Below are 17,206 nucleotides of genomic sequence, written 5' to 3'. Positions count from 1 at the left end.
TTGCGCTGTTTTCTGACTTGAAGTTGCGTTGTTTTGTTCCAGACTCACTCTGGAACCATTGCAACAGTCAGTCAGACAAATTCATTTCTTAAGAGGAAACTTCTCGTTTTATTCAGTTTGAAATCATTTTGAATTACTTCAAACTCTCACACAGTCAGAAACATTAAGCTTAGGTTAGTTTAGTTTATTTAATATTATTTTATTTTATTTCATTGAATAGAATGTGCTTTTTTATTTTATTTATTATATTCAATATTTTTGCCCTGTACATGCTGCTGTAACATAAAAATGTCCCTCTGAGGGATTAATAAAGTATATCTATCTATCTATCTATCTATCTATCTATCTATCTATCTATCTATCGATCTGTCTATCTATCTATCTATCTATCTATCTATCGATCTGTCTATCTATCTATCTATCTATCTAAAGTCATAATAACTTAATTTTGAACCATGCAGTGAGATAAACAGACATAGGAGACTAATTTAAGATCCACTTTTTGAAGAAGAAAATGTTCCTCATTATGTCTCATTTAATTCGTCTGAACTGAGCTGAAACCATGAAGATGTCTGTTTCTGAGCTTCTCGGCTGAATAACAGGAGACTTTTAAAGACTGAATAATGATACGACTCCATTAGTTCGTCAGGTGGTGATGAGCTGATTGTTGTGGATGAAGAGTCGTCCTCGGAGACAACAGAGAGGTTGATTACAGGAGAGAGAGGCCGTTATGCAAGTCACATTAATGCAGATTAATGGAGCTGCACCGACTCCAGGAAGACCTGAGTACTCGACACACACACACACACACACACACACACACACAAAAACACACACACACACAAAGGATGTAAACACACACACACACACAAAAACACACACACAAAGGATGTAAACACACAGTGGGTCACCGACTCTGTGCTGAGCTTTAAATACAACGTTGTATGTTTAGGTGTTGTAGTTCACCATGTGACCTAATGGGGGTGTTGTAGTTCACCATGTGACGTTGTAGTTCACCATGTGACCTGATGGTGGTGTTGTAGTTCACAGAGTGACCTGATGGTGTTGTAGTTCACCGAGTGACCTGATGGTGGTGTAGTTCACAGAGTGACCTGATGGTGGTGTTGTAGTTCACCGAGTGACCTGATGGTGGTGTTGTAGTTCACCATGTGACCTGATGGTGGTTCACCATGTGGCCTGATGGGGGTGTTGTAGTTCACCACGTGAGCTGATGGTGGTGTTGTAGTTCACCATGTGACGTTGTAGTTCACCATGTGACCTGATGGTGGTGTTGTAGTTCACAGAGTGACCTGATGGTGTTGTAGTTCACCAAGTGACCTGATGGTGGTGTAGTTCACAGAGTGACCTGATGGTGGTGTTGTAGTTCACAGAGTGACCTGATGGTGGTGTTGTAGTTCACCGAGTGACCTGATGGTGGTGTTGTAGTTCACAGAGTGACCTGATGGTGGTGTTGTAGTTCACAGAGTGACCTGATGGTGGTGTTGTAGTTCACAGAGTGACCTGATGGTGGTGTTGACTCTCTGCATTCGAAAGCCGCACAATGTTACAGAAGTGTCTTGTTTACTTATCGTCATGGTAACATGATGGGTGTTGATTTTTATTGAGTTTCATCCTTACTGTCAAACAGGAAGTGGAAGATGTCAGGGTTTTCAAAATAAACACCAACAGTGCTGAATTTTAACAAATAATTCAAAGTTCAACGCGGCTTTTATTTTGAAACTCCAACTCCGAAACGATGTTCCTCTTTTTTTATTCACGCAAGTGAATTTGAAACGTGATAATGAAGCTCCGCCCTCACCGCAGCTGCCTGGCATCACTTCCTGTCGGGGGGGGGGGGTGTACTTAATATTTCTCTCTTACTGATCGTCTTCGGGGCAGATTTTGAGTGAGGGGCGGATCTGACTGAATATGCCCCGCCCACCTATACAGGAAACCTGACTGCATCACAGGTCTGTCAATCAAACAGCCCCGCCCCCGAACACATCTTGAAAGGAGGCAGAAGTCGGTTTATTTCTTTATTAATCTTATATACAGACATTTACAGCGATCACTGCTGTCATTAAACACACGTGTGCTAACAGACACGTATGAAGATGATGAGCTGCTGTCCGTCGTCCCTCCGTCTCAGGTTATAAAGTTGGACAGCAGAGGAGACGCAGCGTCCTCGTTGTCCTGCGTCTCATCCAAACTACTCTGACACAGACACACACACACACACACACACACACACACAAACAGACACACAGACACACACACAGAGACACACACACACCAGCCCCAGTGAGGCCCCCTGCTGGTCACCTTCCTCTCTGCAGCTCCATCCTGCTGCACGTTCACACTTTATTATTTTTATTCTCTGATGGATTTCTTAAAGACCAGAACGACTTTACGATGAACTTCAAAACAGGAAGTCGCTGATAGCAGGAAGATCAATAACCCTTCATCAGGAAGATTTCACAGTTATTGATCATCGTCGTTCTAGTGGTGAGAACGTCTGTGAAGGAGCTGAGTGGAACACAGCGGGAGGTCTTTCATGGAGCTGATGATGCTAAGCTAGGCTAGCCGCAGAGGAATCTTCATCTCCAGAGAGGATGAGGATGAGGATGATGATGAAGATGATGATGAAGATGTGAGTGCTGCGGTCTCTGTTAGTGTTGAGAAGCCGTCAGAGGAAGTGAAACTGGTCGTCATGGTGACCGGCTGTCAGTCATGTTAGTGTCCAGCAGCAGGAAGCGATGAAGATGCGTCATGTGACCAGATGTGTTACTGCAGTCAGTATCACTCCTCCTCTTCCTCGGCCTCCTCTTCCTCACAGCCTGAGCGTCAGGACCCCCAAAAGACAGGCCAGGAGGACTGAGGAAGAGGAGGAGGCCAACCCGCCGGTGCTCATCGGTTTTTCGTTCAGGAGTATTTTTCGTGCTACGTCTCTCTTCCTGTCTCTGTCGTCGACAGCTGCAGTGTCCTTCCTCGTCTCCTCATCCTCCATGTTTCCTGCTTCCTCTTCCTCTTCCTCTTCCTCCTCCTCTTCCTCCTCCTCTTGCTTCGGGGTGGCCCCGGCGGTGGTGCCAGGTGGAGGCGTGTCCTCAGTGCTGTGTGAAGGGGGGCTGCTGGTGAAACTGGGGGATATGGTGTCGGGCTGGACGGAGGGGTCAGAGGTCACCGCAGGAGTGAAGTCATCCGGCAGAGGGGAGGGGTCGACTGTCTCCTCCTCTTCATCCTCGTCTTCCTCCACCGTGTCGGCAACTAGAAAAACAAAAAGTCACATGATCATCAGATCACGATCAGACATCAATTATTCAATGACACGATCGATCGGTAATCAGAAAAGAATATTGATTATTGTTATATTCATGAACGTTCGACTTGTTCTCTGGATGATGAAGATGAGACAGGAAGTGATGAAGATGATGAAGACGTACCACACAGGTTGTTCTCACACTTCTGGAAGTTCTCAGGACATCTGGAGCACCGATCACCTTCGACGTAGGGACGCTCGTTATCGTAGTTCCCCCTGAACACACACACACACACACACACACACACACACACACACACACACACACACACACACACACACACACACACACACACACACACACACACACACACACGTTAACCACCTGCAGCTGAAGTGCAGCAGTAGAAACACTGAGTGCAGTTCTGCTGCTGTCCACACGGGGGAGCTCTGGTCACACTGCTGTGATACTACTGGTTCCACTACTGGACAGAACCAGAACCAGGCTTCCTGTGCTACTGTAGTAGTACTGGACCTGACAACTACTGCTTATCAGTAGGAGTACAGGGAGTAGTTGTGGCATTACTGCAGTAATAGTAGGAGTATTTGTAGTACTGACGCTGGGTAGTAGTTGTGGTAGTAGTATTGTAGTAGTAGTATTATAAGGAGTACTATTTGTAGTGCTAACGCTGGGTAGTAGTTGTAGTAGTATTTGTAGTACTAACGCTGGGTAGTAGTTGTGGTAGTAGTATTATAAGGAGTAGTATTTGTAGTACTAACGCTGGGTAGTAGTTGCAGACAAGGTAGGAGACTCTCTCCCACTCCAGACCCTCCATGTTGTTACAGAGATGGAACGCACAACCAACTCTGTGTGTGTCTGCCCACACCATCTGGAACACACACACACACACACACACACACACAGACACACACACACACACACACACACACACACACACACACACACACACACACACACACACACACACAGCATAAGAGTTTAAAATGAGGTTACACACGTGTATAACTCGTGTGTGTGTGTGTGTGTGTGTGTGTGTGTGTGTGTGTGTGTGTGTGTGTGTGTGTGTACCTGTGTGTAGTGTCCACACATCTTCTCTTCATCACAGCTGTTGTTCTGGAAGTCGTAGTCCAGATGTTCTGCACAGAACAGAGAACGTTACATTAATATCATATGATGCTACGATGTGTGATACAACCTCCATCAGCTGACGTACCACAGTACCGCAGTACTGACGTAGTACTAGCAGTAGCACCAGCAGTAGTATCAGCAGTCCTACCAGTAGTACCAGTAGTACTAGTGGTAGAATTAGCAGTACTCGTAGTATTAGTAACAACATGAGTACTCGTACGTTATTGTTTGGTTCCTAAGAGAAGCGATGACTCACCCAGGAACCATTTCTCCAGCGCCTCCCGGAGGTCCAGAGGCCCGGTTCCGACATACAGGTTCTCCCCGGTGTCCTCCAGTTCTGGGTTGTGGTTCCAGACACATTTAGCAGCGTAGCCCTCTGCTATCACCTTCAGGCTGGGGTCCCACTTCTGCAGAGAACCAGAGGAACAGTTAGTTCTTCATCTGGGGGCGGAGCTCTCTGAGGGCACAGGAACATGTGGGCGGGGCTTGAAGCAGCATTTTACAACTAGCGTTAACAAAAACATTGATTTAGTTCCTGTTCTCTGACACGACGACACAGAGCGATGAAGACTACGTTGAAAATCTGACTCTGCGTCTGTGAGTCATTTTGATATTTAAACATTCAGCAGGAGACAAGGAGGAGGGGGAGTGGGAGGAGTCTGAGGAGGGGGAGGAGTCTGATCACACCTGAAATTAACCATCACCGGCTGATCATGTGACCTGCACTGATCGACAGCAGCTGTCAGGATGATGTTCAGCCTGAAGGTCTCAGACACTGTTGCTGGGAAACCCAAAGAATGAGTTTAATATCCGCCTGTGTGTGTGTGTGTGTGTGTGTGTGTGTGTGTGTGTGTGTGTGTGTGTGTGTGTGTGTGTGTGTGTGTGTGTGTGTGTGTGTGTGTGTTTGTTTGTTTGTCCAGTGGTGACACACACAACACAAACAATAGTCAGGGGTCTCCTTCACATTCCTCTGCCTGCAGGCTCCAACATCTGGTCTGCGTTATGACTCTCTCACACACACACACACACACACACACACACAAACAGCTGATTGACTTTGTTTCAGCTGACTTGAACAAACCTGGTTAACTTCTGTTGAACGGCAGAACTGGTCAAAAAAAAAAATCACTGATCAATAAATCTGATGAACAAATGAAGTTTTTAAATGAGCATAAAGACATTAAAGATGTTAATAACTAAAAAACACTCTTGTATGTTTACGTTTGAATGTTTATTGGAGACGATGGATCTGTTCAAATGTTTTTATACCACGTGAATCACAACTAAATCTCCTTCCTTTCTTCTCCAGCTGAAAATCATCAATATGGAAATGTCCCAGTAGGGCTTCCATAGCAGCAGAGACACACACACACACACACACACACACACACACACACACACGCACGCACGCACGCACACACACACACACACACACACTCATACACACACCTAACTTTCCTCTATCTAAACATTATGTTCCTGCCCTTCATCACTCAGCTGTTTCCCAACAGTCTTCCTCCTCTCTTGCACAACGCTGCTCAGGATTCCCTGCTCTTTGTCTTACATGAGATTTTTCCCTGTTCCTTGTCTTCCAGGATGATTTCCCTGGTCCTTGTCTTCCAGGATGATTTCCCTGGTCCTTGTCTTCCAGGATGATTTCCCTGGTCCTTGTCTTCCAGGATGATTTCCCTGCTCCTTGTCTTCCAGGATGATTTCCCTGGTCCTTGTCTTCCAGGATGATTTCCCTGGTCCTTGTCTTCCAGGATGATTTCCCTGCTCCTTGTCTTCCAGGATGATTTCCCTGGTCCTTGTCTTCCAGGATGATTTCCCTGGTCCTTGTCTTCCAGGATGATTTCCCTGCTCCTTGTCTTCCAGGATGATTTCCCTGGTCCTTGTCTTCCAGGATGATTTCCCTGGTCCTTGTCTTCCAGGATGATTTCCCTGGTCCTTGTCTTCCAGGATGATTTCCCTGCTCCTTGTCTTCCAGGATGATTTCCCTGGTCCTTGTCTTCCAGGATGATTTCCCTGCTCCTTGTCTTCCAGGATGATTTCCCTGGTCCTTGTCTTCCAGGATGATTTCCCTGCTCCTTGTCTTCCAGGATGATTTCCCTGCTCCTTGTCTTCCAGGATGATTTCCCTGCTCCTTGTCTTCCAGGATGATTTCCCTGCTCCTTGCCTTCCAGGAGTTTTTTTTCCTGCATCCCTCCTCTCCTGACTCCTCTTACTAACTTGAGGAAAACGCCCGTCGGTTCCTGGAAGCGAGGCCTCGTTATTTTTTTTTTATGAGGTTACAACAATGACAACGCTGATCTGCTTAACCCGTGTGTGAACAGGCGTTTTGTGTTAAAGCAGTGAGTGAATTCATGATTGAGCCGAGGCAGGGCGGCTCGCAGCCGTCGACATGTAATTCATATTTTCACCTTCTCGTTCTGACACTCTTGCAGCTGCTGGATGATCAGAATGAGAAGTTGTTGGCTAAAGTCACTTCTTCTCATTCGTCTTCACCATTCGTTCTTTCCGTCCTTCAGTTTGTTTCTGCTGCGTTCGCAGGAACACGTTTGGTCGAAGGTGTGAAAGAATAATTCTGTCCGAAGACAGCGGAGCTGCAACAGGAACAGAAAGGAGGACGGCTGCTTCTCGTGTGCTGAAGGAATTTTTTTTTTATCTCTTCACGAGATTTTGATCCAGACGGCAGATTGTTCTGTCTTTAAAATGTGTTTCGCTTTGTTCCACCGCTGCTTTGCTTTTTATCAGAGATGTTCTGGTTCAAACTGGAGTCAAACACATGTTTTATCCTCAGATGGAAAAAAAAATCCCATTTCTGGAAATCAAACTCGGAGAACAGATTCACATCGAGGTGAGCAGCCTGCAACTCGCCTCCGCTCCACCGACCCAACGAGAACAACTGACCCAGAACAAACCAGAACAACCAGAACAAACCAGAACAACTGACCCAGAACAAACCAGAACAAACCAGAACAACCAGAACAAACCAGAACAAACCGAACAAACCAGAACAACCAGAATAAACCAGAACAACCAGAACAAACCAGAACAACCGACCCAGAACAACCAGAACAACCAGAACAAACCAGAACAACCAGAACAAACCAGAACAACCGACCCAGAACAACCAGAACAACCAGAACAAACCAGAACAAACCAGAACAAACCAGAACAACCGACCCAGAACAACCAGAACAACTGACCCAGAACAACCAGAACAAACCAGAACAACCGGAACAAACCAGAATAAACCAGAACAACCAGAACAAGCACAAGTTAACATGTAGTTAACAGGTAGTTAACACGTAGTTAACACAACTAACATGCCGTTAACTCAGTTAACATGTAGTTAACACAAAGTTACCATATAGTTAACTCATAGTTAACACAACTAACATGTAGTTAACACATAGTTAACACGTATTTAACTCATAGTTACCATGTAGTTAACACAGTTAGTGTGTAGTTAACTCAGTTAATATGTAGTTAACATGTAGTTAACACGTAGTTAACACGTAGTTACCATGTAGTTAACTCATAATTAACACAACTAACATGTAGTTAACACAGTTAACATGTAGTTGACTGAGTTAACTCGTAGTTAACATGTAGTTAACTCAGTTAACATGTAGTTAACACAGTTAGTGTGTAGTTAACTCAGTTAATATGTAGTTAACATGTAGTTAACACATAGTTAACACATAGTTACCATGTAGTTAACTCATAGCACAACTAACATGTAGTTAACACATAGTTAACATGTAGTTAACTCCGTTAACATGTAGTTAACAGTTAGTGTGTAGTTAACTCAGTTAATATGTAGTTAACATGTAGTTAACACGTAGTTAACAGTTAACATGTAGTTAACACAACTAACATGCCGTTAACTCAGTTAACATGTAGTTAACACATAGCTACCATGTAGTTAACTCATAGTTAGTGTGTAGTTAACTCAGTTAACATGTAGTTAACGTGTAGTTAACATATTTAACATGTAGCTAACTTACATTTAACATAGTTAACACATTAGCAGATATTGTGGGCCCTGGACATACTAATGTTGCTATGTTAGCATTGAGCTCGTTGAGCCTGTTAAAGCGAGGACAGCTGAGTTCAGGTGATTTACTGAGTCACCTTCCAGCTGTGGGTCTGGACACTAAATCTGATGCTACCTCTTGCAGCAGTTTAGCTTAGCTTAGCTAGCACAAAGTCAGCAGCAAACAGCTAGCCTGGCTCCATCCAAAGGTTAAAAAAAAAAACCTACCTCACAACAGGTCATACTTTACTTATTTAATCCTAAAACAACATATTTCAAAGCATAAAACTGTCATTTCTTTTACAAACAACAGAACTCCTTCTGAACATTCAAAGAGTTTTTCTATCAGATCTGAAACATCCCACAGAAGATAAACGGAAACCTTTGGTCATGAAGACGTCCGGACACAAACGGGGATAATTAGAAGAAGACCAGCGTGTGTTAGCGTTTCTATATTTATGATTCATCATAACGGAGAGTCTGAGGACACGACAGTCACTCTGATCTGGACTTGGAGCTCAGTGTTGACCGACGAAGGTCACCGTCAGCTGCTTCGCCAGCACGGAAACCGGGTCGGGCTGCGAGGAGGTCTGGGTGGAGGACGGGTTAGGTGTTGCTCTGCAGAGACACCTGCATGTTGTCCTTCTGGACCTGATCGATCATGTTAACTTCTGTTTGTCTGTCTGTCTCTCGGTGTGTGTGTGTGTGTGTGTGTGTGTGTGTGTGTGTGTGTGCGTGTGTCTTACCAGCGGCAGCATGGCGGAGGCGCTGGGGGACACCTGACCCCTGTAGTGGTTGTGGAGCTCCACCAGCAGCTCCTCCTGCTCCTCGCTCAGGAAGCTGCGGGCTCCGGGAACCACCAGGGCGCCGAGCAGCAGCCATGCCCAGAGAGGGGCCGCCCTAGGCGGGCGGCGCCGGCCCGGCTCCCGCCCCGGCCCGGAGCTCCGATCCGGAGGGGTCCTGTTCCTGTGAGGGGTCGAGGCCCCTCGCAGCTCCGAGAGGCTCCGCTGGTGCATGATGGGAAACGGAGTCCTGAAGGTTGTATCCTCAAGTGGTCGGTCCAGAGACCCACGAAGAGTGTGTGTTCAAGTGTGTGTGTTTGTGTGTGTGTGTGTCAGACTGATCAACAACGGTGTTTATGTGTGTGTACAATAGGCCACTTGTCTTTGTGTGTGTGTGTGTGTGTGTGTGTGTGTGTGTTTGAGTCAGTAGGAGTGTGTGTTCCTCCTCAGCTCCTCTCTGCTCTGCTGATCTCTGTGTTCCTGACCGGCTTTAAGAGGGAGAGGATCCTCCCCTCCACACACACACACACACACACACACACACACACACACACACACACACACTCCAGTTCACATTTCACACACTGCACCGACTGGTACGCCCCCCCGCCCCTCCCTCCTGTTTGTTCTGATTATTTCTGCTCTGTGAAGACGTCCCGCCCGTATGAGACGTCCTGAAGTTCTGTGTTCTCTTTCAAACCTTCGTACGTTCTAACGTTCTTCATCACAGAACCAACGACTCTTCCGTCCGCGTCAGATTTTCACAATTAAAGCTCTCAGACTGCGAGACGCCCCCGTTTTGTTTTTGTTTACTTTCTCTTGTTTTCTATTGGCTGCGTCCCCCGTCATGTGACCGTTCCAACAACCCCCCCCACCACCACCACCACCACCACCGGTGTCTCGCTCGTCCAAGGTGTCCCGGGTTCAGGAACCAGAACCACGTGGTCCGGTTCTAACAAAGATCAACTTCTGAAACGTTCTTGCAGCTCCACGATATGACCTCTACACACACACACACACACACACACACACACACACACACACACACAGTGTCACTCACTGAGTCACTGACCAGCTGATGCTGATCAGTGTGTGACTCGTACGGACGGCCTGATGTCAGTCTGCAGTAAACACGTCTGCTCCATCACCTACTGCAAATCACCGATACTTACGAAACAGCAGCTCACAAACCGATGAGGTCACCGTGATGTCACCGTGATGTCACCGTGATGTCACAGAGATCCGGGAGGTGGACCTGAAGTTCATCTGCGTTCACGCCGAAAGGCATTTTTCACGGCACCGTCCCCTTGTTGTCGTTGTTTTTGTTGTTGTTGTCGTTGCCGGGCAACCGTCACCAAACAACATCATCATCAGAAGAGACTGCGATCAAGGATGAGAGAGAACCACATCACGGAAGGGGGAGGGGTGGGGTGAGGGGTGGGGGGTCACAGCTGTCACATCTGTAAGTTCTCGACAAACGGAGACGGGCCAGAGGGACGTTAAACCGGGGCCCCGCCCTGACACGTCTGAGGGCGGGGCCTCACCCCGACATGTCTGAGGGCGGGGCTTAAACTGCAGCTGGAACATCCAGAAGTCTGTAGTCTCAGGTTAGAGCAGTTTAGGTCGAACAGCTGGTTAGAGTTAGGATCAGGTTAGTTTAGGTTGAACATCTGGTTAGAGTTAGGATCAGGTTAGTTTAGGTTGAACATCTGGTTAGAGTTAGGATCAGGTTAGTTTATATCATAAACTTAGTATAAAATGTGTTTTTTTTAGGACTAGTTAAAGTGTGTAACTGCTGGTGTTGAAGCTGAAAGTGTTTTCATTCTTTCAGCAGAGTTCATCACATCATAACACCCAGCTGTACCCACAGTTCACGTTACAACACATTCCTGTGTGTGTGTGTGTGTGTGTGTGTGTGTGTGTGTGTGTGTGTGTGTGTTGGAGGAAGTGGGAGTGGAGGAGAGGGGGGGTGAACGTATGAAACTGAATCCTGTGGGTCACCGTTGGCTCCATAACACCGGTCTCATGTTGACGGTCTGCGTGGAGACACGGGACATGTGTGTCCTGACCTCCCGGTGGCAGAGACACGCTCCGTGTCGTCATGCGTGTTACACGTTTAAATTCAACAAGTCCGGCAGCAGATAACTGAAAGATTCTGAACTAACCCGGTTAACTGAACCGTGTTCATGGCCCGGTCGTACGAAGCCTCTAATCGGAACAGCTCTCGTACAATGTGGTTGTTTGTGGTTCGGGAGGTTCTGGTTCTGCAGCAGAGAGATGAGATAATGATGGAGAGGAGGAGGTCCGACTGGAAATCCCCTTCAGTCACATTCTGGCCCGACAGTGCAGCTCCATACGGCCCAGCTGGTCTCACAGGCCCGGTCCGAACATGTCCGTGGGGACAGAACACCAACCTGGACACAGAACATGGACCCAGAACCTGATCAGAACCTGAACCCAGAAGCACGTCTGAGCCCTCGAACCTCCGTCCTCACAAACCTGTCCAACAGCTCGTACTGCTGTGTTTGTGAGGACCCAAACTGAAGCTGCACGCTCTCACACACACACACACGCACACACAGACACACACACACACACACACACACACACAGACACACACACACAGACACAGACACGCACACACACACACACACACAGACACAGACACACACACAAACACACACACACACGCACGCACAGACACACACGCACACACACACAGACACACACACACACACACACACGCACGCACGCACGCACAGACACACACACAGACACACACACACACACACACAGACACACACACACACACACACACACACAGAGATCCATACATCATGTGAACACTATGTGATTGTGTGTGTGGAGCCCAGCCCATGTGATTCTGTTGTCATTGACTGGCTGCTAATGGCTAACAGATGAGCGTGTGTGCGTGTGTGTGTGTGTGTGTGTGTGTGTGTGTGTGTCTGTGTGTGTGTGTGTGTGTGTGTGTGTCTGTGTGTGTGTCTGTGTTGGGTGTGGACCTTCTCCCGTCCTTCAGTTTATGATTACTTCAGGGACCTGCAGCCAAATGTTACGCACACATGTAACGTTATGCAACAGCTCAGCAGACCATCTTCATCTTCATCATCATCATCACCATCCCCATTATCATCATCACCATCATCTTCATCATCATAATTATCACCATTATCTTCATCATGTTCACCTTCTTAATCGTCATCATCCCCATCTCCATCATCATCTTCACCTTCATCTTCATCATCTTCATCTGGACCTGTCTGCACTGCTCAGTGATGATGTCATGGTTACAGGAAGTCAACCACTCCTCAGAGATGACGTCGGACCTTCATCCTGCTGCTCCAGAACTCGGTCTGAGACGGACACGCCCTCATCACGATGATCAACAGAGACGCAGACAGGAAGGACATCAGCCCCCGTCAAAATAAAAGTTCTGAAATAAATCTAAGACGTCAGGAGGTTTTAAACGTTTGTTTTGACAAACCTTCATTTTATTTAACTTTTTTTTTTAAATATTTTACAGGAAGAGAAATCTTCTGCCTGTTTTATTGATCTGACTGAGTGAGCGATGGAGGACGTCCAGGTGAGCGTCTGATCTGTGTGTTGCCTCGTTCTGCCACCGGGGGGCGCTGCTGCTGCTGCAAATAAAGCAGCCGTGTTTCATCTGTTGTCATGTCAGAGAAGAAACAGGCGGAGAGAGACAAACATGAAACGTCTCTAATAAATAAAAAAAAACAGTCTTTACTCTCAGTTCCAGTTAAATAGCACAACGGTTCTGGTCCAACAACAACTCTGTTCTACAAATCAGCTGGTCCAGGACCCAGAGTCCCAGGTGATCCAGGTGAGTCTCAGGTAGTCCAGGTGAGTCTCAGGTAGTCCAGGTGAGTCTCAGGTGGTCCAGGACCCAGTCTCAGGTGGTCTAGGACCCGGAGTCTCAGGTGGTCCAGGACCCAGTCTCAGGTGGTCCAGGTGAGTCTTCGGTGGTCCAGGTGAGTCTCAGGTGTTGTCGGTGAACACCTGCCCGAGGATGGAGAACCGAGCGCTGAACGGCTGGACGGGGCAGGACTGCAGGGGGGGCGTCTTCTTCTCTCCCGGTTTCAGAGCGATGCTGTCTGATTGGCCGGGGGGAGGGCCTTCCGCCTGCTTGGCGGGGGGCTTTGATTGGCCGCGGGGCTGCGACAGGCGGAGCAGGATGTCCCGGAGCTCCTGGCGGTCCTGGTTGTGGCGGCTGCAGCAGTAGAGCGCCGCCGGGTCCAGAGGATGAGCCTCCGTGTTGAAGATGAAGCCCCCCGCCCCTAAAACACACTGCCCCGCCTCCCCGCCCTCCTCCCACGAGCCGTCCCCCTCCGCTTCCCCGCCGTGCAGGAAGTGGGCGGGGTCAAAGAGCAGGTAGAGGTACTTGACGGTCTCGGCCAGGAAGAAGGACTCCATCCTGTTGTCCAGCTGGTGGTCTCGCAGGTCTTTAACCTGCCGGAGGAAGAAGAGCACAGTGTGTGTGTGTGTGTGTGTGTGTGTGTGTGTGTGTGTGTGTGAGTGTGTGTGTGTGTGTGTGTGTATGTATGTGTGTGTGTGTGTGTGAGAGAGAGAGAGAGAGAGACTCACGCTGGCGTATCCACAGGGCGTCTTGGCGATCCTTTCGATGGACTCGAGGGCATCGAGGCCCAGCTGCAGGTAGGTGTGGTCACCTGTGGCCCTGAACAGGTACATGGCGCTCTCGATGAGCTCTGAAACAAACACACGAAGAACGTTTAGACCGCCACCGCGTCACGTAGACCCGCGTCACGCGCTCTTATCACGCCTCTGAGCGGCTGGTTGGCGTTTCCAAATGGTTTCACCTGGTCTCACCTGGTCTCTGAGGGTCTCACCTGGTCTCAGAGGGTCTCACCTGGTCTCAGAGGGTCTCACCTAGTCTCAGAGGGTCTCACCTGGTCTCAGAGGGTCTCACCTGGTCTCACCTGGTCTCAGAGGGTCTCACCTGGTCTCTGAGGGTCTCACCTGGTCTCAGAGGGTCTCACCTGGTCTCAGAGGGTCTCACCTAGTCTCAGAGGGTCTCACCTGGTCTCAGTGGGTCTCACCTGGTCTCAGCGGGTACCCCTCTCTCTTGTCCACCGTGTAGCCCTGAGGGATGCTGTAGAACTCGGGCAGTCCTCCAAACTGTCTCCACACTGAGTAATAGTTCTGGAAGGTTCTGACGGCGCTGTCCAGGTTCCCCATCAGAGACTAAAACACACAGAGGAGTCAGTGTGTGTGTGTGTGTGTGTGTGTGTGTGTGTGTGTGTGTATGTGTGTGTGTGTGTGTGTGTGTGTGTGTGTGTTTGCGTGTGTGTGTGTGTGTGTGTGCGTGTGCGTGTGCGTGTGTGTACCTGCAGTCCGGGCCAGAAGGCCTCCAGACTCTGGAAGACCGGCATGGACACGGTTCCCTTATGCATCTGGACCCAGAGGTACCAGTCGTCGAAGCGGGTGTAGTTCTGGATGGCCCGGTCGAACGCTGAGAGAACAACATGACACGGTGAGGAGGTGCGTTACGCGTCTCCACCTGCCGGGATCTCATCACCTGCATCAGGTGAGCAGTGAAGTCTTCATTCACCCTGGAACATGCCGAGCAGCTCGTCGTCCTGCAGCATCACGGCTCCTTTCACCAGGTACTCGAAGTAGGAGTCCACGCCCGCTCCGATACCGGCGTCCTGGGCCACCCACTTCTTAGACAGCACGTCGATGTGGTTCCCCACCTGGACAGACAGACGGGCGGGCAGACAGACACGTGAGCAGACAGATAGGCGGGCAGACAGACAGGTGAGCAGACAGACAGGTCGACAGTGTGGTTACCAGTCCGATGTCAGACCGGGTCTTCCACAGCGCTCTGAGCGCTCGGCGTGCCGCGTTCTCAAACGCCTCGTCTCCGGTGAGTCGGCTCAGCGTGGCGAACTCCAGGATGAAGGTTCCCACGCCGGCGGTGCAGGTGACGGGCGTCTCGGTGGGACTGACGCCGTGCAGCAGGTTCACCGTTCCGTACGGCATCCCGGTGGGAGTCTGGAACGCTGAAACGTTCCACACGTTCTTTATAACGACGCGGAGAACGTCACGAACAACTTCTAACTGCTCACGACGGCGTCATTAATTCAGTGTCCCCTCCGACAGGAAGTTAACGTACCGGGCAGCAGCTTCCTGGCGGCGTCCTCTGCCATCCTCAGCAGCGGTCCTGAACACGGCCAGCCGGGCTCAAGCTGCATCCCCGCCCTCCCCGCCAGCATGTGGGCCGACAGCAGACCGCCCACCACTGTACACACACACACACACACACACACACACACACACACACGCACACTCGTGAAGCAGCAGTCTGACCCGGACCCCCCACCGTGACACTCCCGCCCTCCTCGGTACCTCTGATGTTGGTTTCGAACACGGACGCGTTGACGTCGATGTCGAAGTCCACGGTGTCCTGCAGGAGCGACGCCACCCGCTGGAACTCCGTCTGGTTCCCCAGAACCTTCAGGAGAAGTTAAATTGTGACGTCAGCAGAGAAGCGGGCCGAACCGGGCCGAACCGTCCGCTGCCGGACCGAGCTTCGGTCACGACTCGTTTCCTCTGATCACATTTCTGCTTTAACAGTTAAAATCTCACCAGCAGTGTGTCGAGGGCGTCGATCAGCGTCAGCGAGAAGCTACGAGACACAAAACACCCATTTTATTGTTCGATTTTCTTGTCGTAGATTTTCTCGTTAGATTTTATTTTATTGTCGTGAGATTCTATTTTCTTGTCGGTACATTTTACTGTCAGATTTTATCGTCGTATATTTTCTTTCGTACAGTCAGAAACGAGTCGGACTGAATCTTAGACATGAAAACGTTCAGCGTTAATTCTGACGACAGGACGGGATCACAAAGTCACAACAATTATAAAATTAAAGGTCCGCTGAGACCCCAGCTAACCAACCGGCCATCATCGTTTAAATTATGTCGTGTAAAGTTTGAGAAGCTGTGACTGCATTCCCCAATAAAAGAACTCGAGGAGTAACCGCGGACCTAAAATCTACTTTACCTGCCCCAGGTGTCCTGTCCGTCACAGGTGAGTGGGCGGAGCTCGTCGTAGGGGAAGGCGTTGTCAAGGTAACTGTTGTAGGCGTGGTAGAACATGGACTTGATGCGCTGTCTGAGACAGGAAGCAGGTTACAGTTCAGTTAGACATGAATATGTTTTTAATGTTTTATAGATCAAAGATGAACCAGTTCACGGAAAAATAATCAATACCAGAAGATCGATAATCAGTCGTAGATAATCAATAATAGATAATCAATAATAGATAATCAAGTTTCAGCCCTGCTGCAGGTAAACTTGGTCTTCTTCCAAAAGCCACCTGAAAACTTCACACTTTAACTTGATGTTGAATCAAAAGACGATTCATTTTATTTTCATGTAATGATGAAGATGCTCCACACAGGAGAACCCTGAAGGTCTCTGGGTTCCATCTGCAGCAGGTGTTCTGCTGGTTCTGTTCAGTGGGTTTGGTTCTTTGGCTCGAACAGTTTCAGACACGACACACTGAGCTGAGGGGATTCATGACTCGGCCTGACCCGGAGGTGTTTTACCTGACAGCTGCCATCTCCTCCTCCGAGAACTGAAGAGCCGCCGCGCCGAGCACCACGCAGAGCAGCAGCGACGCGCACACGGGGGCGCGCATGGAGACAGACGGACAGAGACGCAGGCCGAGACACGGAGACGGAGACCGACAGACCGGGAGACAGGAGGGACAATGAAAGTGTGAAAGAGGAGAATCCGGAGCTCCGGCGGTTCTCTGTTGTTGTTGTCCCGCTGTGAGGAAGCAGGAAGTGAACGATCCACGCATGCGTCGACCGGTGCGCTGACGAGGATTTTTCATGTAGGACCTGATTGGATATGGCGGGTCTGTGCAGTGACGTCACAGCGCCCCCCTTTTTTTTCCCCAGCTGATTGGTT

At 48.9% G+C, this 17,206-nt stretch overlaps 2 protein-coding genes across 4 annotated transcripts; both read right to left on the bottom strand.

The window, feature by feature from the left end:
- Positions 1-2,022: 2,022 nt before the first annotated feature.
- Positions 2,023-9,791, bottom strand: LOC138215564 (peptidase inhibitor 16-like). The gene is made up of 6 exons (XM_069177804.1): positions 9,195-9,791; positions 4,663-4,813; positions 4,347-4,414; positions 4,037-4,146; positions 3,441-3,532; positions 2,023-3,264 (listed from the first exon to the last, which is right to left on the bottom strand). Exons 1-6 carry the CDS (start codon positions 9,462-9,464, stop codon positions 2,831-2,833), a joined length of 1,125 nt encoding a protein of 374 aa, XP_069033905.1. The 5' UTR covers positions 9,465-9,791; the 3' UTR covers positions 2,023-2,830.
- Positions 9,792-10,096: 305 nt separating this feature from the next.
- edem2 (ER degradation enhancer, mannosidase alpha-like 2) lies at positions 10,097-17,135 on the bottom strand. 3 transcript variants are annotated; one of them, XR_011179740.1, is made up of 12 exons: positions 16,840-17,135; positions 16,293-16,403; positions 15,876-15,915; positions 15,636-15,741; positions 15,403-15,528; positions 15,078-15,289; positions 14,839-14,980; positions 14,615-14,739; positions 14,327-14,471; positions 13,854-13,975; positions 11,396-11,644; positions 10,099-10,610 (listed from the first exon to the last, which is right to left on the bottom strand). XR_011179740.1 is itself a non-coding variant. In XM_069177803.1 (11 exons), the coding sequence occupies exons 1-11, from the start codon at positions 17,127-17,129 to the stop codon at positions 11,552-11,554; spliced, it is 1,512 nt and encodes a 503-aa protein (XP_069033904.1). In that variant the 5' UTR covers positions 17,130-17,135; the 3' UTR covers positions 10,097-11,551. The 3 variants fall into 3 exon arrangements, 2 of the variants coding, with proteins under 2 accessions (XP_069033904.1, XP_069033903.1); XM_069177803.1 differs by having other exon boundaries at positions 10,097-11,644; XM_069177802.1 differs by lacking the exons at positions 10,099-10,610; positions 11,396-11,644 and adding an exon at positions 12,681-13,718 and having other exon boundaries at positions 16,840-17,127.
- Between the last annotated feature and the right edge of the window lie 71 nt (positions 17,136-17,206).

Source organism: Embiotoca jacksoni, unplaced genomic scaffold (genome assembly GCF_022577435.1).
Source record: "Embiotoca jacksoni isolate LCO1_2020_lvr unplaced genomic scaffold, fEmbJac1.0.p SCAF_77, whole genome shotgun sequence".
NCBI classification, from domain to species: Eukaryota; Metazoa; Chordata; class Actinopteri; family Embiotocidae; genus Embiotoca; species Embiotoca jacksoni.
This window is presented reverse-complemented; position numbering and strand designations above follow the sequence as displayed.

Bases quoted from the DNA above. Each gene is read 5' to 3' on its own strand.
- edem2 (XM_069177802.1), bottom strand. From the start codon at position 17,096: ATGCGTGGATCGTTCACTTCCTGCTTCCTCACAGCGGGACAACAACAA. The intron at 16,404-16,839 runs GTAAAACACCTC...TTCCTGTCTCAG, and splicing joins GAGGAGATGGCAGCTGTCAG to ACAGCGCATCAAGTCCATGT. The intron at 15,529-15,635 runs GTACCGAGGAGG...GTGTGTGTACAG, and splicing joins GTTCGAAACCAACATCAGAG to TGGTGGGCGGTCTGCTGTCG.
- LOC138215564 (XM_069177804.1), bottom strand. From the start codon at position 9,464: ATGCACCAGCGGAGCCTCTCGGAGCTGCGAGGGGCCTCGACCCCTCAC. The intron at 4,814-9,194 runs GTAAGACACACG...GGTTCTCTGCAG, and splicing joins CCTCCGCCATGCTGCCGCTG to AAGTGGGACCCCAGCCTGAA. The intron at 4,147-4,346 runs GTACACACACAC...TGTGTGTTCCAG, and splicing joins TGTGTGGACACTACACACAG to ATGGTGTGGGCAGACACACA.